Below are 20852 nucleotides of genomic sequence, written 5' to 3' on the forward strand. Positions count from 1 at the left end.
TTGCTGAAATTGCGGGAATTGGGGCGAGGAATGAGGGCAGCGCAGTTATTGACGTTGGTTCTTTGAAACCGGGCTCGACCCTTGATCGCTGTGTGGTGCCTTACCGTGATCGACTGTGAGCACTGGATCAAAAAATTATTCTGTTGATGTTTGGAAATTAATCCCACAGATGTGCGTATGTAAATAACCGTGCTCAGACGCCGCTATATTTCAACATTGTGTTTGAAGTGGTCACGTGTTGCAAGCAACTCCTTTTCCGGTTTAATTCTAGGAAAGCCTTTAATGGCTTCACAGTAGTCAGAGCATAAATAAGACTTGCAAAAGGAAAGCTAAAGTAGAAGAAAAACTATGGCATTTGCATCTACTAGAGGCTTTGGTGAGTTTACATGTATTTGGTTTGAATGATAGTAGGACGAGGGATTTCAATGTTTTCACTGTGTAAACATGTGGTTTAATATTAGACAGTGAATTTTGACAAGCCACTGTATGGAACTTTCTCCTGGTAATTTTGCAAATTATGACATAGTTCTTTTGATATCATTGTTGGATGTTTAAGAATTGTCAAGCAGATTCAGAGAATGAAACCGCTCAGAAATGTATATGCTAATATAACAAAGTGAAAGTAAATATTGCTGCTTGTCTGAGCTCTAAAATACTGAATATAAGCCATTTCTAAGTGACATTTCTAAGCGATGCAAGGGGACTTATTTTAGAGGTTTTTAAAAGTGGAGGAAGAAATTACAGACAATTTGATTTAATTATTTATAACTTCTGATCGTTGAAAGATTGTTAGTTGCGTTATTCATGTATTGACATATGTGTCAATATGCGAAATACGTCGCCCCCTGTCGGAAAATATTTTACAACTGACTGCATTTTGAATTGCATTAAGAAATCATTTTAAATGTTAGTGTGTTCGTCACTTCGAGATACAACTTGTACTGGAGTAGGCATCAGAGTAGACTCCCATGTATTCTCGTTCCCAGATTCTTTCTTAGCGGATCGCTCCCTCCCAGTTATGAGTGCCTAGGAACGAAGAATGTTATACAAGCATTCTCGCTAACGACTCGCGCCAGGAAATTACGATGCTGAATGTATTTACCGTTCAGAAAGAAAATGAATTAATTTTAGGCTCAATTTGTTCCATCAGGCAGTAACAGTAGAGGGCAGAGCAGAAGAGGAGGACAGAGACGTGATGGAAACCAGCGAAACAGAATAGGAAGTGGTCGGTTTGCAGGGACTGATGAACGCAGAAATAACGACGAGAGAGCAGGTGGTAGGGCTGGTTGGAATGGTCAAAACGCTGAGCTGCAAGGAGCCAGGAAAGATGTTGGTAAATCTCCAAGAAATCCAGCTGCGAATGAAAAGAGCAGCGCAAAATCTCACAAACCATCGCCTCTTCATCTTCAAAAGTTGAAGCGAATGTTGACTGCGGATCCAACGGATGTCGTCTTAGATTTGCTTAAACATGAAGAACAACTTCAGAATGTTCTGGAAGACCCGCGTATCAGGGATGATTTCGTAGAACTGCTTCTTGAGATCCTGGCAAAGGTAAACTTTATTGCAGGACACACTGTACACAGAATTTAAGACACATATAACACTTGCAAACACTTGTAAATGCTTATTTCCCTCATGTTCAACACTTCGGGTTTTTTTAAACAGGTGTATGAGACGCATATGAAAGAAAATTTGATCAAAATTATGGCTCTTTTTCCTAACACAGTATTTATACGCAGTTCTCTTCCTCGCTACGTCATGCAATTACCAATGAAAGGAAGACGAACGCCACAAAAACATGTCAAAAATATCATTCTGTTTTTTGATCAATTATTACGAAGGTTTCCTGATAATTATTCGGAGATTCCCTTAGATTCGCTTGTGGTAGCCACGATGAGCCTTGGTTCAGAGATGCAGTCTCAAGTCTCAACACAAGTACAGGTTGGTAAAAAATGACAGTTAAATCTCGGTTCCATATTGCAGTACTATTAACGTCTGTGAATAAAAAAATACTGTGCATGCATGTTGAAGCACAAATATTCCCCTGTCAAAGAAATATATATTAATCTGTTTTCGACCCATAAACGACATAAGAATAAGACTTGTGCCTGACAGTAATGTTCCTCCAGGTTTTAAAACAGTTGCAATAAATCTCAAAAAAAGTCAATAAATTTAGTGTTGGATCTTATTGATAAATAGTAATTACTAATCTTGAGCTGCACGCTGGAGTTTGTTGTAGAAATCCCTTTACTTCGCATTCCTCTATATTCAAGTGAAGCTCCTCCTGTCTCCATAGAATCTGGTTAGTATGAGGCAACGTATTATTGAAAAAAAATCGAAGCCCCGTTCCAAAATGAAAGAGCCCCAGCCTGAACCAAAACCCCCTGATGACTTCCGAGAAATTTCGGTGTATCCGACCACAGACGATCTTCAGGAAAACAAAGTTGTATTTCTGAGAAAGAACATCGTTGAAGGAAAATATGAAGATGTAACGCACTATCTTGACGTCCAGTTCCGACTTCTACGCGAAGATTTTGTCGGACCGCTCCGTGACGGCGTGAACGAGATAGCTGGAGGTGTTACTCGAGATGAACGTAATCAAAATCTTCGTATTTACAGAAATATTGAGATAATTGATACCGTTTGCACGAACTCTGGCATAGTTTACAGCATAGGATTCGACATACGTCCATTGCGTAGAGTGAACTGGGAGAACTCGAAAAGATTGATATTTGGCACGTTTCTTTGTCTGTCAAAAGATAACTTCAAGACGCTTGTTTTTGCCACCGTTACTGAACGCAAACCCGAGCAATTGTTGAATGGCGAGCTTCAGGTGCGCTTTCTTGGCGAACTTCCTGACATTCACCGCGGTGATCACTTTCAAATGGTCGAGTCCCCAGGATACTACGAATCTTATTGTCATAATTTGCAAGGATTGCAAGAATTGTCTGATGATAAAATGCCCTTCGCCAGATATTTGGTGTATTGCGAAACAGATGTCCATCCACCAAAATATCTGTCTAAAGACAAGCATGATGATGAAGATGATGATGATATGGTTGACAATCCACACCTACCTTTATCAGCAAGGTTTGTCTTTTTTCATCGACTTTTAATCCCTACTTTTTGCCGTATGAATTACGTAATAACGTTGTTTCAAAGACGAACTTCTTTATTCTTCAAGGTACGATTTTGAAGATATATTGAGTAGTAAACAGTGGCTTCCTCCAGTGAATATTCTATCGCCATCAGCTTGGCCAAAGGTGGATGATGTCGAATTGAACCAATCACAGCTCGATGCTATTCAAGCCGCGTTGACTAAAGAGTTTGTGGTCATCCAAGGTCCGCCAGGGACTGGGAAAACGTACGTGGGATTAAAAATTGTTCAAGTTTTGTTAAACAATCAGAAGCACTGGCGTTTATCTGGAATCGAACCACGAAACATTGATCGTAGAGAAATGGGGTTCTATGAAAGATTTGCTTCCGAAACAGTCGGTTCCCCAATGCTTGTCGTTTGTTACACAAATCATGCTTTGGATCAATTTCTCGAGGGTAAGTGAAGGATCCCGTTTGTAAAGATTGCAAACATTCGCTTACGAAGCCATTCAATATCCTTTGCAGTAAATACTTTGATTTCCGTCCAATCAAATGAGAAATATATCGGTTTCGTAAACCAATGTTGTGTTATTATTTATTTAAGTTATTTGTGCTTGTTTTTTTCAGGTATCCTCGACTTTGATGAGGAAGGCATCGTTCGGGTTGGCGGACGAAGTGACAGTGAACGTCTCAAAGAATATAATCTGTGGAATAAAGCGCGACGTACTGTTGCCTGGTACAATATACAAGATCGGCTTAAGGATTTGTCTAATCAAATACAAGAAGAGAAAAATTGTCTCAAGAAGGCTAACTTTTTTAATCTAAAGCTCGAAGATTTGTTTCCAGTCATCGGCGAGAGTGAAATGAATCAATTGTTGCCTTATGTTAATGTTGCTGCGTTTATTAACACTACTGTTCTTCAAGCGTGGCTCAATATGCAGCCCTTGCCTTTCTATGCCCATGTGAGTCTCGAGAAAGACGAGATGAATAGATTAGAACAGGAGGGTGATAGATGGGACGTAGAGGGTGATACAGTGGAAGAGGATGATGATGATGATGATGTTAGATCAGATAGTGATGATAGTGAAGAATTGGGGGAGAATGATGTGGATCAAGCAGGATACGAAGGAGTAAGAGAGGATGAAGGAGACAAAGAGGAAGCAACGGTGGATGTTGAAAAAGATGCAGAACGCTTACAAAATGAGCGGAAGCTTGGGGACGACTTCGCGGCTATACAACGGGATGAAGAAGACGCAGGACAAGGAATGACGCAGGATCACTTCAATTTTGTCAACCTCAGAAGAAGAATTGCTGAACTCGAGGAAGAACAGAGAAATCAAGAAAACTTCGCTCCACCAGATATCAGTTTGTGGCGTCTCGATTTCAACACACGTCGACAATTATACCAACACTGGGTGAGACGCTACCAAGAAACTCATTTGAGGGAATTGGAAGAACTTTATCAAGAATACGAAGTATCTTGTCACCAAATGACGGAGATAAAACATGGACAAGAAGAGGACGCCTTACGCCGAGCAACTGTGATTGGTATGACCACAACTGGCGCAGCAAAATATAGAAATGTCTTGCAAAAGATTCGACCGAAAATCATTGTTGTTGAAGAAGCTGCTGAAGTTCTTGAAGCTCATATCGTCACCGCGTTATCGCAAGGAGCTGAGCATTTGATTCTCATCGGTGATCACAAACAACTGAAACCAAATCCAAGTGTTTACACCTTGGCAAAGAAATATAATCTAGAAGTTTCTTTATTTGAGAGGATGGTACGAAATGGGATGAAATGTCACACTTTGGACACCCAGCATCGCATGAGACCCGAGATTGCTCGTCTGATGAAGTTCATTTATGACGATCTCAAGAATCACGTCAGCGTTGAAAATTTTGAAGACATCTTAGGAATTTCTAAGAACATTTTCTTCATCGATCATCAAAAGCCAGAGAAAAGCGACGATGAGTTACGAAGTCACTCGAATGAACACGAAGCGAAGTATATCGTGGCATTATGTGGGTACTTACTACGACAGGGTTACGACAGAACACGAATTACAGTTCTGACAACATACACTGGACAGTTGTTGCAACTAAAACGGCTAATGCCCAAGGCGCAGTTTCAAGGAGTTCGGTTATGCACTGTAGATAACTTCCAAGGAGAAGAAAATGATATTATTTTGTTGTCTTTAGTTCGCAGTAACGAGGAGAGTAAGATTGGATTTCTTGGAATCTCAAACCGCGTCTGTGTTGCCTTATCAAGAGCACGTATGGGATTCTTCTGTATTGGTAATATCTCAATGATGGCCGGAAAGAATGAGCTTTGGCAGAAGATTAAGAACGAGTTAGAACAACAACAAGCAATCGGATCTGCTCTACCAACCTACTGTCAGAATCACAAGGACACAAAAGTCGAGATGGTTACTGCACAAGATTTTAAGAAAGCTCCAGAAGGCGGCTGTACCCTCCCGTGTGATTTTCGCCTGGATTGCGGGCATAAATGTGAGATGGCGTGTCACCCGGTAGATCGTGATCACAAACAGTACGTGTGTATCAAACCCTGTAACAAGGAAGTTTGTACCTTTAAACACCGCTGTACAAGAGAATGCCACCATGGAGAGACATGTGGGCCTTGCCGATACTTGGTTACCAAGATCCTTCCTTTCTGTAACCACGAGGTGGCCATGCGATGCAGTGATGATGTTCGTACTTTTGAATGCACCCGACCTTGTGAAAGATATCTCGAATGTGGTCACCCATGTCATAGTCTTTGTGGTCAAGATTGTAACGTAAAAAAATGCGAAGAGAAAGTCATGAAGACCCTCCAATGTGGCCATAAAGTAAAAATTTCCTGCTCAACTCCGATTGAAACTTACAAGTGCGAAGAACCTTGTGAAAGCCACTTAGATTGTGAACACAAGTGCGCAGGAAACTGTCATAAATGTAAACAAGGAAGAATCCATTTGCCTTGTCAATATCCTTGTGGTCGTACTTTGATCTGTTCACATTCCTGCAAAGAGCCATGCACTAGGGACTGCCCCCCCTGCCAGCAGGACTGCCAAAACCAATGTCTCCACAGTAAATGTCGTAAAACCTGTGGTGAAGCCTGTGCTCCATGCCAAGAGCCGTGCAGTTGGGAGTGCAAGCATAAGAAATGCAAGAAGCTTTGCTCAGAGATTTGTGAACGTAAGCCATGCAACGTGCATTGCAAGAAAAAGTTGCCCCTCTGTGGCCACAAATGCGTTGGTCTCTGTGGCGAGAAGTGCCCACGACTCTGTCGTGTTTGCAATAAAGAAGAGCTAACCGAAATTTTCTTCGGAGATGAAGACAACTACCGTGCACGATTTGTCGAACTCTTGGACTGCGGACATGTGTTTGAAGTAGAAAACCTTGACAAGTGGATGGCTCGTGAAGAAGATGATGTCACCAACATTCAACTCAAGTCCTGCCCGAAGTGTAAAACCCCGATACGAAAAAGTTTCCGTTATGGAAACGTAATCAAGAAAGTCCTCCGCGACATTGAAGAGATAAAAAAGAAAGTACGGGAAAATGGTGAAGACAGCAAGAAAAAGATAACAGAGTTGAATAGCAAATTGAGTGATTTACGATCCAAGTATCCACTCGTTACGAAATCAAGTGATGATACTGCCGAAGAAAATCTTGGCTTACGACGTAGAAAAGTAAATCTCCGTGTGGCGGCACAATTACCACAAAAGAACTCGCCTTATTCCACTATTGTGTCCAAGATGGACTCTGCTAGCAACCAGGAACTTGATCTTTTGATGTTTCAAGTACAACTCTTACCTTCCATTTACGAAATCAAGACAAAGTTCTTGGAACGAATGGAAGGTAACTCCAAGTTTGATGATCTTCGTCAGAAGTTGACAAACTTAGAAACCTTCCTGATGGCGATTACGAAGTTTAGCAGCCAACTTATGTCGGATTTATATGAAGAAGTTCAACGGATTGGTCTTGCTTGCAAGTTGAGAATGGTCCAACACGATATTGCCGCATCAGGAAAGTCTGTTCCACGTGAGATACAGTCAAACATTGATGAAATCTCAGCGTTGTTTCAATTCAAGAGTAAGATAAAGAACGAAGTCAGAGAAAAAGCGATCAAAGATTTGGATAAGATCTGTAAAGATCTTGGTCTGGGGGCCATCACAGCTGAGGAGAGGGCTGCGATTGTTAGAGCTGTTGGTTTAACCAAGGGTCATTGGTTTAAATGTCCTAATGGTCATTTCTACGCCATTGGTGAGTGTGGCGGGGCAACGGAAAGGGGAGTATGCCCGGAGTGTCACGAGGTTATAGGAGGTGAACATCACACATTAGAAGCAAGCAACCAGTTTGCCCCGGAGATGGATGGTGCTTTACACCCAGCTTGGTCGAATCAAGCAAACCTAGCGAATTATGATCTCGAAGAACTCCGATTTTTCTAAGATACAGTACACAAGATGGTAAGTCATGAGCCATTATTGAACATATTTTATTATCACACATTGTTTAATAGCGATGTTATAGTGTTGTGTTTTCCTTTTACAGAACCTCGATGATATAACGATGCTTGTTTTAACACACTTCCTGGAGCCAAAAGGATTTTATATGAAGAATATTTACCGGTTAACATTTTAAAGTTTTTTTATGTTTCAGTATTATTTTGTCAGAAACCTTATATAGTTTAAAATGCATGAAATGAGGACACTTGAATCAACGTGAGCAAATTTAATTCTAGTTGGTAAAATTGACATTTTTTTGAAAGGCATTTCTTATTGTTAACAAATTCGTTACTCTGTCACTCAAGTTAACACTGAAGATGTAATAGTCTCTGGTCAATTTGACTCTTGATTTTCAGAACGCCAAGACAGCTACGGCTAGTTATGATGTTGACTACAGTGATCTAAAATATAAAAAGTAACGAGTATTGACATTGTTTATGAGCATTAAAACACTATGACGTTTAAGAAAGATCGTATACCTATAAATATCGAGACATCATCACTCTTCTCGGCATTTCTCAACGAACCCGTGATCTCTTCATTTTGAACAACGGGTAAAAACAGATCCACAAACTCGTCAGAATATGGCGGAGCGATTATATCGAGCACCTGGAGAACACAAGAAGCAAGGCATGGTTAATTCAGTTAAAAACATAACGGTCAGATCTCGCACCCTCATTTTTGTGGTACCAGATTGATATTTGATGCCCATGACAGCTTACCTCAGTGACGAAATGCCTTATCAAGGAATTGTCCACTTTTTGAGTATCCAAACATTTTCTTATATAACTAACAACGGCCACAACGTATCCTCGACTGACCAAGTGAACCATACGATCTAAAATTGTCTTTTTAAAGCCAAGCTACAAAAAAACTAGAGGCGTCAGTTCAAATTCTGTGTGATCTGGTGGACCTATCTTCAGCAATTAGCGCATGCAAGAAGTTAAAAAGACTTTACCTCGACCAAGGTGTCTAAGTGTGTCGGTGATTCAAATATTCTTATTAATAATGACAAGACTTGTGAATGTTGCAATGGATGGCAGGTGCTTATCTAAGGTAATAAAATGAATCGTCTTCAGAATGAAGAATCTGACTAAATAGCTGAGTGTTTTGAACCATTACCTCATCTAACAATGCCAGATGTAGTGGAGTCGAGTCTGTCATCAGTTTGAAAAAACTTGGTTCGGACAAAGTGTAGTCGACCCATTTCAGTATTCCCATTGCTACCACTGGGAACCTGGAAAAAGTGTGGAGAAACTCTTAGTAATTTAGATGTCGTTAACCCGAGCAAGCAAATAGTTAGGTCATGCACTCACCTGGCACATTGATATAACATGGTGATCTCAGATGAAGCTTGTGAGGCTACTGCTATTTCTCGTGAGCAAACTGAATGAACTCTTTCTACAGCTTGTCTTGTCGATTTTAAATCATCTTTATTCAAAGATTCTCTGGAACTCTACAAGAGCAAAAGTAATTCATTAAACGTATGGTGGTCGATAGCACGCATCATAGTTGCTTCTGTATTACCTCTCCCCATATTTCGTGAACACTTGTTGCATAAGCCAAGAGGAATACGTATTTGTGTTTATGATCTTGGTGAGGTGTATAACCTGGCTTGAATAAGGAATTTAACAGCAAATCTGAAAAACAAGATGATATGACGAATTGGATTAATGGCATTCAGCCTTGTTAAGTGGTCTTGTTCGTTCCGGTCGATTTCAACAGACAGGCAACGTCCGTGCAAATAAATAATCGTTTCGAATGAGATAATTAAAAAAAAACGATCAAATATTTATACGCTTTGCCAAAAAATTACGTGCCATGTTTCAATGTTTTGTTATACATTTTTATCTAGCGAGGTCACGTTAGGTTCAGGCGTTCAACAGCCACATAATAATTGTACGAGTTGACAGAATTGTGCAGAATCTATCAAGCGAAGCCCTCTGCAAGATAATCTACATATATACATATCTATATGCAAATTTCAGTTTAGCTGCAATTAATGAACATTATTGCCATTTCCTGATATCACAACATCGGGTGGCCATTTGGCAGTAATCTGATATCTCCTGGTGAAAGGCATCGATGCCTCTATCATTTATCAAAAGACATTTATGATTTCTTTATAAAGACTTCTCGACCTCTCGTCTGAAACTGCCACACATTACGCGATCATTCACACGGAACAGCGCCAGCCGAACAGCGGAGAGCTTTCATTCCTTACAAGGCTTCAGGTATTTCAAGATATTTGTACAGAACTAAATACCAGTCATACTCACGAACGTACTCTATATTAATTAAGTACTTCTTATAAACGAACAATGAATGTTGCGCTGTATTTTCTCCGTGCAACTTTGCTGCTGTTGTTGTTATTTGGACATAGCACAGACGCAGTCACTGTGAAACCAAGCAGTGGAATGAAGGAATCAAAACCCAATGTATTATTGTTCTCAATTGGTGGACTTCGTGAAGAGTATTTGCTCAATAACACGAATATTGCTGAGATGATTCAGAATGCTACAATGGCAAAATATATTCAAAATTCGGTGAACGTGATTGATATAGTTGACCATTATAGCATGGTCACTGGCTTGTTTCCTGAGAGTCATGGGATTATATCTCACACCATGTTCGACCCGATTTTGAACCGTGTATTTAATAGTGAAACACGCGAAGAGCCTGAATGGTGGAGCAACGTGCATCCAATCTGGCAGGAGATTGAGAACCAAGGACAAGGACTGGGTGCTGTGTGTCGCTGGCCTGGTGTTTATGGTCCAATGGTTCCTACATTGCGCTGTGGGCAAAGAAAATCGCTCAAATCAGACATCGATCAGGCAGCGAAGTGGTTCAAAAACGGTGTAAAACTGGTTCTACTTTACTCTGATGATATTAAAAAAGCTGCTGTAAAATGGGGGCCCTTCTCACAACAGGTCATCAATGAAGTTAAAAACCTTGATTCACTCATGAAATATCTTCTTGAAAAGACTCGTGATCTAAATGTGAATATTCTGTTTATGTCAGATAGTGGAGTGTCTGAACTTAATAGTTACATTGTAAACCTGGACCGATGTCTCAATCCGACCTCTTATGTCTTAATCCGACCCCAGGCTACTCTGCTGATCTACCCTAAGCGTGGTTATACTGTCCAGGAAATTTACAAGAATCTTACAAGATGCGAGCACGTGAAAGTTTACTTAAAGGAAGATTTACCAGAAAGATTTCATTTTTCAAACAATCCTAGAATTCCGCCAATTGTTGCTTTCCTTCCTCTTGGTGCTGTCGTAAGGTCGAGTAAACGTGTACATAGTGTGTCCGCAGGGGAACACAAGGGTGCTACAGGGTACCATCCAGGGTTCAAGGTGATGCGTGGGGTATTTATAGGATATGGTCCTTCTTTCAAACGTGGTTTAAAATTTCAAGCGATCAGGAATGTCGATATATATGGCGTGCTTTGCCATATCTTAGGACTAACTCCCAGGCCTAATAATGGGTCATATGACGTAGTCAAATCCATGTTTAACGATATGACATCATTTGCTGTTGACACGACAACCTCTCACGTCACCACTGATGACGCACACACTACTGAGATCTCACCTAAGCCAATCACAGACGAGATGGAAATGTCAGAAGATGTGAGGGTCTTGTTCTGGATTCTCGTGGCTATTACGGCATTGCTTGTGTTATTTTGTTTAGTTGGTTGCATTACGACGATGGTGGGGAACTACAAGCAAGGCGCTGCATCTAGAACTAAAGTCCTTGAGCCAGATATGAAAAAAATGTTAGCTGACAGTTCCTCTGAAGAGGAATGAAAATTGTGATAATGTAGAACCTGTTTAGTAGTTTTCGGTGTAGAAATATTCATGTTTGGAACTTATTTCTCGCATTCATTCATTAGAACGATTATTATATACCAGTATTAATAACGTCATTGAACACGTCATTGACACGTCATTGAACACGTCATTGACACGTCATTGAATACGTCACTTACCCATGAACTGGGACAGTCGAATGAGTTCAATAGGCGGAGGGTCTTGACTGGAATATAGTTTGTAAAGCACAGTAATATCACCAGGATTTAAAGCGTTGCGAGTCAGTATTGAAGAAAGAGCTGAATTTGCTCTGGGGTATTTCGATGAACCGTTTAGAGCCAGTAAGATTTGAACGACATCATGCCCCCTACACAAAACAGCGATGCTAGGATTAAATTGACGTTTAACTTGCAATATTGCTGCTTTTTCAAAGGGTGGACAAGACAGGACAACCTAGAAAACACTTATTCCAAAGGCAAGTTGTATATGAAGTTGAAGGTGAAAAATACGACATGCACGTCTTCAAAATGATCAACTTACACTTTTTGTGCGCCAACACAAATTTCTTGTCCCAATCTACGGGTTCCAGTCCCACCTTCGCTGCTTTGTGAGAGTAAATGAAGTACACATTGAGTGTAAAGAAATGTGTGATAACCATGTGATACCATTTTCTGAAAAGAAAAAGAAAAATAACCCACTCGTTGATATATTTCCATGTAGAAAGGGGGAATTGTGATTGATTGTTTTAAAGTCTAAAATGTTCAAGAAGCCTCACTGTAAATTCTTCTAATCGTTTTTGCATGAAATCTGTTCCATCATCCAGGAAGGTCCCAATAGATGTCTTCAAAACTCGTGAGAATACATCAATTTGATGGCAAGCTGATGAAACTCTGGCTATTTCATCTTGATAGCCGACGTCTGAGATCAACTAAATATTCAAAATATTTCAATTGCAATTCTTTTGATCCTTATTCTAGTAAGGTCAGTTGTTAACTATTAACCTTGATAGTAAAATTAAGCATCAGACAATCTGGATACTGTTCAGCCAATTTATAAATCATTGATCTCCACGTAGGGTGCTGAATCATCTGCTCTAACCATGGAGGGGTCTAAAAACATAAGGTATTTAAATCACCAATTTTTCTCCATTGTAGTTTGCCTTCAAATTTATCTAGTTTCACTAGAGATGGGTTTTAAACACCCCAGTCCATGCAAAATAACTGTGTTTTATAAATCTTACTCCTCCTTCCTCTGTAAATATTGAGTCAGCTTTCTTGACATCAAAATTTTGAACAATCAATGTTTTGAGATGGTCTTCAACAATTTGTTCAACATCATGAACATCAGCTCCTGGGTTTTGATGAAGAAAATTTTAAAATTTACCAACAATATTGGTGAATGGTGCACAATAAGAATGAGATATGATGCTGATATTATCTGTAAACTCATGTGGTAAAGGTAATTACCTGTAAAGATAAGCCAGTTTGCCAGCAGGTTTGCTGACTGAGCTGTTCCAATGTAATTATCAGCAAGAAGATCAATCAGGGATTCTGTTTCACCACCAGCTTGGAAAAATCTGATAGAAGTTATGGAACATACAAACCAAATAATTAGGACAAGTGATGCAACTGACGTATGTGCAATGATAGAATTCAATCAGTTTATTATCATCCTTGGTCCAGTTTTTCTGCCTGTCTACATGTTTGAAAATGTGACTACAAAACTCATGTCACCTTTTTATACTTGTAAATATCTCTGGTTCCATGACGTAATCTTTATTTTTGAAAGGTTCAAGACAATCTTGCAGGACAAGCTCATCATCCTTTTCTTCCAACTGGGGAACTATTTGTGGACTTCTTGGCTATTGTAAAACGTATAGAGCTTGTATAGAGCTTGTATAGAGATGTATATAGAAATGTATAGAGATTTTACTATGACTTTTGCAAGACCATGAATGCCACAATTATGTTCCAATTTCCAAAACTACAAAACTACAAAAGCCCAATCATTTATTGGTAACTTACAGGCTCTTCTTCCCAACCGTCCTCTCCATAATCATCCATGTTTAGTCACAATATTCTAAAGCATTTTTGCTCTATTTTACACTCGATCTTTCTCTCGAAACATGATGAATTTTGTTTGTAAATAAACAACAACAAAGTTCAACAATCAACAACCTCACCGGAAATGAGTTAGCGTGAGCTTCCGATGAATGTCGATTATTCCGTGCATTATCCAGGTAACAGCATGAGGTCAGTGGATGTGACTATTGCGTCACCCCAGCTGGCAGGAAATTATATAAGAAGACGGTGGGATAGGAATTTCTGCCGAAAAAACCTTTATAAAAGACATGAAACTTTGGTCTACAACTCACACGTTCAGGTAAATAATACTACGTTATCTTTTTGTTTACCTTGTTAAGCAAAAAAGGTTTTATGCACACTAGAGGTTAGTGAATTTAACACTTGTCAGTGGACCATGCTGCTTAGGTATTTTACACTTGACAGAAATTTTATGGTTAGGTAAACTTTTAAACGCCGAAGTGTAATGTAATTTGTACATATGACTACTGAATATAACGTCGTGATGTGCATTTAAGAGATTGTTTTCTCTACAACATACAAAAAATTGGGAATGCGTCTAACATAATTTTTATCATTTTGAAATTATCTGTGGGTGAACTTTGGACTGCCACGTTCAAAATTATAAAACACTTATAGCTTAAAAATCTTACTCATTAAATCCTCCTTAGAAATATGTAAAATTATTCTACTTTTCAATGTCCTAATCAATTTAAAATGTAACAGTAGTTTAGAGAGAATATACATATATATACAACCATGGATAATAAAATCACTAACTATTCATGATACAACATACTGCAAAGTTAGAAAATAAATTTAAAAAATTCATTCACATTTCTTCTTTCCAGACATGCTTGGGAGACAGTGACGCAAGCTGTTTGGAGGAAATATCCTAACGATTATAATCCTCATGTAAAAGCTATTGATGTCATTGACCGACATGTAGATAATGAGGGGCGTCTTGTTACTAAACGAGTTATGGGTACTCAATGGAACTTACCCTCATGGGCTATATACATACTGGGCCTGCAAGACATGTGTTATGGCATTGAACACTCAGTTATTGACCCAACGGCCAAAACAATGACCTTAAAAGGCAGAAATTTAACATTCTCAGGACTTGTGGGGATTGAAGAAAATCTAGAGTATTCACAGCATCCGGATGATGAGAATGCGTAAGATATTTCCATTTTGCAATAGTTATTCTTATTTACACAATAATCCATGATAATTACACAATAATCCAAGATAATTATCAATCTAACGAGATGATTATCTCTCAACTTGTGTCTAAATCATTATCTCAAAATTATAATCTTTCTAATCTTTCTCATTTCAGAACTTTAATGAAACAAGAAGCAGTTGTGACTGTTTTTGGTTTAAGTTTTAGTAGTTATTGTGAAAAACTAATCACAGACACATATGAGAATAATTCCAGAAAAGTAAGAGCCTTTCTCTTTTTTGTATATATTTTTTCATTAGTGTTTGTGTACCTATTTGCATGGCACACCCTTAACACTCCTATCATTTTTCCTCCAGGGCAGGCAAGCAATGGAGCATGTTATTGGAGTGATAAATCAAGAAATATCTGATTTAGCTGCAGGTTTTGAACAGGCTACAACAAAACTTAATACAGAATTTGAACATGCAACAGCTGTCATAAACTCTGAGCTAAATGATATTGCACAGGGTGCTAAAAATGGGTTGGAACAAGCAGCAAGGATAAATACAGCATTTTGTGAACAGTCTACTTCATGACAGAATTAAAGAATGAAGAATGTATACCAAAGAGCATGTTTAGGGCCGTTTGCACAGTACTTTGGAAGTAATTTAGATGATGCCAAAAGTGTGGATGGGTGCTGTTGGTGGTATTTTTCTCTTGAAGCAATAGGATGGGAAAGAAGTCAGGAGTTTTCATAGGACATTTAAAAACTGAGCCATGAACTCAGTATAAATGTGGATTAATTTAACATTATTTTATTACTAACATAACCAGTAATACACAGTCAGGGGCTTTCACCCTGAATTCAACAGACATGAACTTACAGGGTGCTGGTGTTTCCTGGCCAATTTTGCCTTTAAACGTCTTTGTCATAGTTTGTCATAGACTTATCATAGTTCTTCTTTGTGAAGGTAAATTATTTATTTAAAATGTTTTAACTAAAACTTTTAACATTAATATTAAAAGAGACATGTTGATGTGCAAATATTTTCCCTGTTTTAGAGCAGTATGTCAACCAGTTTGCCCCATATGGGCTGTGAATTCTTCAAATTTCTCCAAATCTTTTTGTGTAACTGTCCTGTGATTATTGCTTATCACTTTAAGAAAGTCTTTCAGACATATTGCTCGTGGTTGAACCTTCAAAGAAACGTAAATAACGTTGTAGGTCAACAGTAAACGAACTGGATCATTAAACTTAATTTTTCATTTACCATCGCTGGGGACATTTTCCCAATGTCAAGTTCAACAGAACCTTTTGTCTTCTTGGGCGATGGAATATAGTGTCCATCTGAAACAAAGATGAGGTAAAACCTGGTCAAATCTTGTGTCAATCTTAGCTATAAAAAACCACCATAATTATCAATGAAGTTTTCACAGGAGGATGAAAATTGTCTCGTTCCTATTGAAGATAAACATCGTTCCGTAGAACTTCCATTTGTGAAGATGTGAGGTACTCGGTGACGGATATCATATCTTACCTAGTTACCAGAAACTGTATTGTTTTATGTACCTGTTGTCATTTCCCAGAAATGTGCATCTCGCAGTTCTCGTAATGGTTCAAACATGGCATCAGAGACACACGAGGCGAGATCACTTCCAGAGAATCCTTCAGTTTCACCAGCCAGCTTCTCCCAATCTGATTCACTCAATGATGTCACAGTTTCCTTTACATGAAGTTTTATCAACGCTCTCCTCGCTTCTCTACAACAAATAAACGCTCATTTTCTTCCAAGAGATCCTGGTAAAACATCAGTTCTTATTGATCAAGGGTTACCACGAAGGAAAACTAAAAATCTACTCAAAACTTCTACCTGTCTGGTAAAGGAATGTAGACTCGTTTCTGAAAGCGTCTCAAGAACGCGGTGTCTAATTCCCACGGACAGTTTGTTGCACAGAGGAAAAAGATTCTTTCATCTTTAGAGAAAGAACTATCCACTCCTTCCATCTGTTTCAGAAGCTCAGTCTTTATTCTCCTCGTGTGTTCCTCCTCTCTCAGGTTTCTTTTTCTGCAAATGCTGTCGATCTCATCGATGAAGATCAGCTGAAATATTCGAGAATGAAAATTGACATTCTAAATAGAATTAGAAGTTAATCAGGCGCCGTGGAACGTTGACGAAAAATCGTGTTCATACTGACGATAACTCACTGATTTCCCATCCCTCTTTCTCGCGTGGTTGAACAGTTCCTTTATCAATCTAGGAGGATGAAAGAAAGTGTTTTCTATACAGAATCATCACTGAATCTTGGTAATTTACAACCACCTTCACACCTTTCGCTCTCTCCGACCCAACTAGAAACTAGATCAGCACTTGAGACACAATAAAATGTCGAGTCAATTTCAGATGCAACAGCTGCAAATGATAAAAGGAAAAAAAATGAAAAAATGACTTGGTTGGTTCCACATAACTTGCACATCAGATCTTCACCTTGTGCTAGACGTGTTTTCCCTATGAAAAAAATGAAATTTTGATCAGTAAACTTCACCACAACTCTGAATGGAAGTACATCCAACATTACCACTCCTGTACCTGTGCCTGGTGGACCATAAAGTAGAATTCGTTTCCAAGGTTTACGGCCACCTGGATTGGGGGGAATCATTTGATATAAATACTGGGATATGAGTGGTATTACTGGATGGACAAGGATGGGTATTACTGGATAGACAAGGATGGATCTAGATCATGTACAACTGAGTATATATCAATAAAATATTCTCTCAGACCTGTAAAGAAATGGGGATACTGGAGTGGTAAAACAATCGCTTCTCTCAATGTGTTCTTGGCTTGTTCCAATCCAGCGACATCTGCAAAGCTGATGTGACCCTTGCTTATGATGGTGTCTTCTATGGCAATACGACGACTATACGAGATTTATACATATAAAAAAGCGTGATATAATGTAACACTCAAACATTGTGTCTTGTTTCTAGACTGTTTGAACTTTGTGATTTAAGCGAACCTTCGTTCATGACTGCTTCCATCCTTTTCATTTGAACTAGCATCATCCCCTTTGTATCAAGTAAAATGGAACAGAAATAAATCTCGAGTAGTCATTTTTATTTGATAATCGTATATTTCCTTACTTTCAGAAGAGATTTTCAAGCCAGAAGCTAACTGTTCTTTTTTCTTGACCAGCAGTTTCGTGTGGTGATGTAATGAATTGTTCACTTGTTCTAAAGCTGTCTGAAAGAGAGTTTTCAATCTCAGCAGGGTTAATAATATAACGACCGCTATGAAACAGTTGAGAAAACCAAAGTTTGTTTACCAATCTTATTGAATCATGCTCCATAGATAACAACGCGTCAATGCTGTTCATACAATCGGTACAGTTTGAAATAAGTTTATTGATATCAACATTTTCTGTTTTCTGACATTCGCTTGCAGCATCCTCTATCCTGAAAATTATAGTTTCTCAACTTAAGACTGCTGCATTTAATACTTATAAAAAACATCATTACTGATCTAAAATTCTACATAAACTTAACACTGCCTGAATTTCTTATTGGCATCAGTCACTTACGACGAGACAGCTCCTAAATAAACAAAAAACTTTTATCAATCGTACAGTAAAAAAACACGAGAAAAATAAGCCAGAAAGTAAAGACTTTAGCGTTATCTTTTTTGCGAAAAGGAAGTTCAGTTTCAAAACAGCTCTAAATGAACTCTACTCGCCTTCATATATTGTCTTTAAAGACATTCTGATTTATTTTGAATGAAAAAAAGAAAATGAAAGTTTCGAAGACTCGAATATGCTTGAAAATAAAAAAGAAAAAAAGAACGCCAGTTTTTGCATTTTGCGCATGACAACTACACCAGAGTTGTAAGGAAATTTTAGGGGAAAATTTTGCCTACGATGTTACTGTTGCTATATCTAAAACAAAGAACACGTTTTATACAGGTTTGGCCAAAAGGGTAAGTATTTGAACCGAGAAATTAATAAACACGCGACGAGACCGTTAAAAAGCAACGATAAAGAAAACATTTTAGATATTCATATTAAGTTGTCACCGTATTTTCCAAAGAGATCAAGTGCTTGAATGTGGAAGCATAGTTAAAGAAAGGATTTTCTAATATGGCTGCCGCTGAAGATGAAGGAAAGACTGGATTAAATCGCTTTGAAGCTTTGGAACAGTCCATTGAACAGTTCATTGAAACGACAAGACAAATTGGGATTATCGTGAGTGACTTTCAGACTGGCAGTCAAGGTGTCTTGAACCAAAAAATGTAAGAAACATTAGTTATTAGTTGTACTACTTGTACAGTATTTAGTATTATTTAATTAAAAATAGACAATATTTTTTCAAGTGTTATTTTCGTTATTACGTCTTTATACATTTTGTACATCATCCTTTGTACAGTATAATATAGTGATCTGACCATATCCAGAAACAAACTGATATAGCACTGCATCTACCTGCCCCCAGTCCTCTTGGCATAATTGATTGGTTGAACACAATTAATTGATTATATTATTGATTGAATATGATTGTCTAATCAGATTATTGGTTCAAAATGATGTTCTGACCAGGTCACTGAGCTGTTAAACCTGGCTGTCTGACTGTCTCTTTTGTCGCTTTGTCCACACTGCTCCTTGGTTATATTGGAACTGAAATATTTACAGTCAGTTTCTATAACTTTGACAGAACATCCGTGGTTGAAAACCTAAGAGAAATTGAGAAGTGCAAAGATGATTTTCAAAATGTTGAAGTTCCCATGGATGTTTTCTCGTAAGTTCAAAATGTAAACAAACAAAGTACTGCTGCTGGTTGACTTATTATCAATCAGGGTTGTATTGCAGCTTTAATGAAAGCATTGATTATGTGTTTCACAGATACATTGATGAAGGAAAAAACCCACAGTTATATACAAAAGACTGTTTAGAAAAAGCTCTGGCACAGAATAAAGAAGTTAAGGGAAAAATTGACTCTTACAAGGTAAAAAAATTGTTCCAGTATTACAAATGGCTAGTTGCTAGCTCTGTGTCCTATTTTCTTTAAATGTGCAATTTTCATTTTCTCATTTATTGATGTGTTGTAATTAGAATATCTTGAATTATTTAGAATTTCAAGACAGAGTTAATGAGTGAACTTAGTAAAGAATTTCCGAAAGAAATGTTAGAATACAGAAATTATGTAGAAGACAGCCAGGAAGATAGGTAATGCAGCTTAGGAAGAATGTAGTTTAGTGAAAGAAACATTCTTTTCCATGCCATGATGTGTACAAATATAAAAGATTGTGTACTTAGAAGAACCAATTAAGACTGTGGTGGAGTGGACAGCAAATATCATTGATGGTTGGTAGAACTCTGAAAGAAGAAATATATAAAAACTCGCGTATTTTTGATAATGATTCATGTCTGTTATGTGGAAATATCTTATCTTAGATACCAAAAAATACGTTGAAAGTGTATATGTACATTTTGAAAGTGTGGATGAAACATTATCAGGTAAATTACGTATCCTAATAGGACACGTTCACTGACAAAAAAATATTTTGATAAGCTTTTGGCTACTAATTGGTCTTACTTAATAAATAATAAATGTCAGGTTGGCGATGATGATACCATAGTAACATAGAAATGATCTAATTTAATAAACAATTACTTAATGGTTTCCGTGTCTGATGGCCTGATCCAAACACGCGGGAGTGTTGCGACAGTTTAGAAAAGCGCAAAGCACAAAACGAAGGCGAGGGATTTTGCGAGCTGTTCTTAACTCAAGAATCATTCTCAAGTGTTTAAATTAGGCCATCAAAAAAATAACAACAACAAGGTGTACTGTTCCAAGTTTAATTTCCATACGCGAATTAAATTTCCGTGTTTAGATGGACTGATCCAAACATTGGCGGCTTCAACCAATCAGAACGCATGTTACACACATGTTATTTTATAAATAATTTTCTTTATTGTAACATGTGCATAGATTATCCCATATTCCTTCAATATATGTTTGACATCAATTAAAATATATCCTAGAGGGAATTCCACCTGACGGGGTTTTTTTCTCACGGAGGAGGAAGTTAAGCTTAATTTAAAACGAGGTTTAGACAGGCAGGTGTTTTTATATAAAATATTTTATCCTCAACATGGACAAACAAAGCAGATTAATTTTCTCAAAAAGATTTTATCAGATATC

The 20852-nt window shown here is 38.1% G+C and overlaps 6 protein-coding genes across 8 annotated transcripts; 4 read left to right on the forward strand and 2 right to left on the reverse strand.

Annotated features, from left to right (window-relative positions):
- The first annotated feature begins 47 nt into the window (after positions 1–47).
- LOC114516479 (NFX1-type zinc finger-containing protein 1-like) lies at positions 48–7821 on the forward strand. 3 transcript variants are annotated; one of them, XM_028535969.1, is made up of 7 exons: positions 48–376; positions 1151–1551; positions 1666–1941; positions 2297–3090; positions 3185–3552; positions 3724–7559; positions 7645–7821. In XM_028535969.1, exons 1-6 carry the CDS (start codon positions 349–351, stop codon positions 7539–7541), a joined length of 5685 nt encoding a protein of 1894 aa, XP_028391770.1. In that variant the 5' UTR covers positions 48–348; the 3' UTR covers positions 7542–7559; positions 7645–7821. The 3 variants fall into 3 exon arrangements, with proteins under 3 accessions (XP_028391770.1, XP_028391771.1, XP_028391772.1); XM_028535970.1 differs by having other exon boundaries at positions 300–376; positions 1132–1551; XM_028535971.1 differs by lacking the exon at positions 48–376 and having other exon boundaries at positions 1509–1551; positions 1874–1941.
- A 94-nt stretch (positions 7822–7915) lies between these two features.
- LOC114516484 (negative elongation factor C/D-like) lies at positions 7916–13580 on the reverse strand. Its single transcript, XM_028535976.1, has 15 exons — positions 13438–13580; positions 13147–13274; positions 12880–12989; positions 12654–12763; positions 12415–12522; positions 12189–12341; positions 11954–12084; positions 11593–11780; positions 9126–9238; positions 8915–9054; positions 8721–8835; positions 8557–8649; positions 8321–8461; positions 8078–8207; positions 7916–7999 (listed from the first exon to the last, which is right to left on the reverse strand). Exons 1-15 carry the CDS (start codon positions 13474–13476, stop codon positions 7974–7976), a joined length of 1725 nt encoding a protein of 574 aa, XP_028391777.1. The 5' UTR covers positions 13477–13580; the 3' UTR covers positions 7916–7973.
- Positions 9634–11599, forward strand: LOC114516486 (bis(5'-adenosyl)-triphosphatase ENPP4-like). The gene has a single exon (XM_028535977.1). It carries the CDS (start codon positions 9920–9922, stop codon positions 11408–11410), a length of 1491 nt encoding a protein of 496 aa, XP_028391778.1. The 5' UTR covers positions 9634–9919; the 3' UTR covers positions 11411–11599.
- Positions 13581–13666: 86 nt separating the features above from the next.
- On the forward strand, positions 13667–15695 carry LOC114516487 (PRELI domain containing protein 3B-like). The gene is made up of 4 exons (XM_028535978.1): positions 13667–13795; positions 14346–14672; positions 14837–14939; positions 15037–15695. The coding sequence occupies exons 1-4, from the start codon at positions 13764–13766 to the stop codon at positions 15253–15255; spliced, it is 681 nt and encodes a 226-aa protein (XP_028391779.1). The 5' UTR covers positions 13667–13763; the 3' UTR covers positions 15256–15695.
- Positions 15679–18007, reverse strand: LOC114516638 (protein SUPPRESSOR OF K(+) TRANSPORT GROWTH DEFECT 1-like). Its single transcript, XM_028536165.1, has 12 exons — positions 17984–18007; positions 17802–17901; positions 17678–17726; positions 17442–17578; positions 17248–17298; positions 17146–17166; positions 16989–17070; positions 16866–16914; positions 16531–16760; positions 16230–16420; positions 15931–16007; positions 15679–15856 (listed from the first exon to the last, which is right to left on the reverse strand). The coding sequence occupies exons 1-12, from the start codon at positions 18005–18007 to the stop codon at positions 15731–15733; spliced, it is 1137 nt and encodes a 378-aa protein (XP_028391966.1). The 3' UTR covers positions 15679–15730.
- Positions 18008–18785: 778 nt separating this feature from the next.
- On the forward strand, positions 18786–20656 carry LOC114516724 (mediator of RNA polymerase II transcription subunit 10-like). The gene is made up of 4 exons (XM_028536276.1): positions 18786–18942; positions 19362–19445; positions 19550–19652; positions 19779–20656. The coding sequence occupies exons 1-4, from the start codon at positions 18791–18793 to the stop codon at positions 19875–19877; spliced, it is 438 nt and encodes a 145-aa protein (XP_028392077.1). The 5' UTR covers positions 18786–18790; the 3' UTR covers positions 19878–20656.
- Positions 20657–20852: the final 196 nt, after the last annotated feature.

Source organism: Dendronephthya gigantea, unplaced genomic scaffold, assembly GCF_004324835.1.
Source record: "Dendronephthya gigantea isolate DGI-Jeju-01 unplaced genomic scaffold, DenGig_1.0 000006F, whole genome shotgun sequence".
NCBI classification, from domain to species: domain Eukaryota; kingdom Metazoa; phylum Cnidaria; class Anthozoa; order Malacalcyonacea; family Nephtheidae; genus Dendronephthya; species Dendronephthya gigantea.

What these genes read in the sequence shown, in the direction of transcription:
- LOC114516479 (XM_028535969.1), top strand. Translation starts at nt 349, where the DNA reads ATGGCATTTGCATCTACTAGAGGCTTTG. An exon ending in TTCTTGAGATCCTGGCAAAG is followed by an intron (nt 1,552 to 1,665) that starts GTAAACTTTATT and finishes TTTTTTAAACAG; the next exon opens with GTGTATGAGACGCATATGAA. An exon ending in CACCTACCTTTATCAGCAAG is followed by an intron (nt 3,091 to 3,184) that starts GTTTGTCTTTTT and finishes TTATTCTTCAAG; the next exon opens with GTACGATTTTGAAGATATAT.
- LOC114516486 (XM_028535977.1), top strand. Translation starts at nt 9,920, where the DNA reads ATGAATGTTGCGCTGTATTTTCTCCGTGCAACTTTGCTGCTGTTGTTG.
- LOC114516484 (XM_028535976.1), bottom strand. Translation starts at nt 13,476, where the DNA reads ATGGATGATTATGGAGAGGACGGTTGGGAAGAAGAGCCT. An exon ending in ACGGTTGGGAAGAAGAGCCT is followed by an intron (nt 13,275 to 13,437) that starts GTAAGTTACCAA and finishes GTTTTACAATAG; the next exon opens with CCAAGAAGTCCACAAATAGT. An exon ending in TTCACGAAATATGGGGAGAG is followed by an intron (nt 9,055 to 9,125) that starts GTAATACAGAAG and finishes TTGCTCTTGTAG; the next exon opens with AGTTCCAGAGAATCTTTGAA.
- LOC114516487 (XM_028535978.1), top strand. Translation starts at nt 13,764, where the DNA reads ATGAAACTTTGGTCTACAACTCACACGTTCAG. An exon ending in TCTACAACTCACACGTTCAG is followed by an intron (nt 13,796 to 14,345) that starts GTAAATAATACT and finishes TCTTCTTTCCAG; the next exon opens with ACATGCTTGGGAGACAGTGA. An exon ending in ATGAGAATAATTCCAGAAAA is followed by an intron (nt 14,940 to 15,036) that starts GTAAGAGCCTTT and finishes TTTTTCCTCCAG; the next exon opens with GGCAGGCAAGCAATGGAGCA.
- LOC114516638 (XM_028536165.1), bottom strand. Translation starts at nt 18,007, where the DNA reads ATGGAGCATGATTCAATAAGATTG. An exon ending in GAAAACACGTCTAGCACAAG is followed by an intron (nt 17,071 to 17,145) that starts GTGAAGATCTGA and finishes TATCATTTGCAG; the next exon opens with CTGTTGCATCTGAAATTGAC. An exon ending in TACATTCCTTTACCAGACAG is followed by an intron (nt 16,421 to 16,530) that starts GTAGAAGTTTTG and finishes TATTTGTTGTAG; the next exon opens with AGAAGCGAGGAGAGCGTTGA.
- LOC114516724 (XM_028536276.1), top strand. Translation starts at nt 18,791, where the DNA reads ATGGCTGCCGCTGAAGATGAAGGAAAGACTGGATTAAATCGCTTTGAA. An exon ending in GTTCCCATGGATGTTTTCTC is followed by an intron (nt 19,446 to 19,549) that starts GTAAGTTCAAAA and finishes TGTGTTTCACAG; the next exon opens with ATACATTGATGAAGGAAAAA. An exon ending in GAAAAATTGACTCTTACAAG is followed by an intron (nt 19,653 to 19,778) that starts GTAAAAAAATTG and finishes TGAATTATTTAG; the next exon opens with AATTTCAAGACAGAGTTAAT.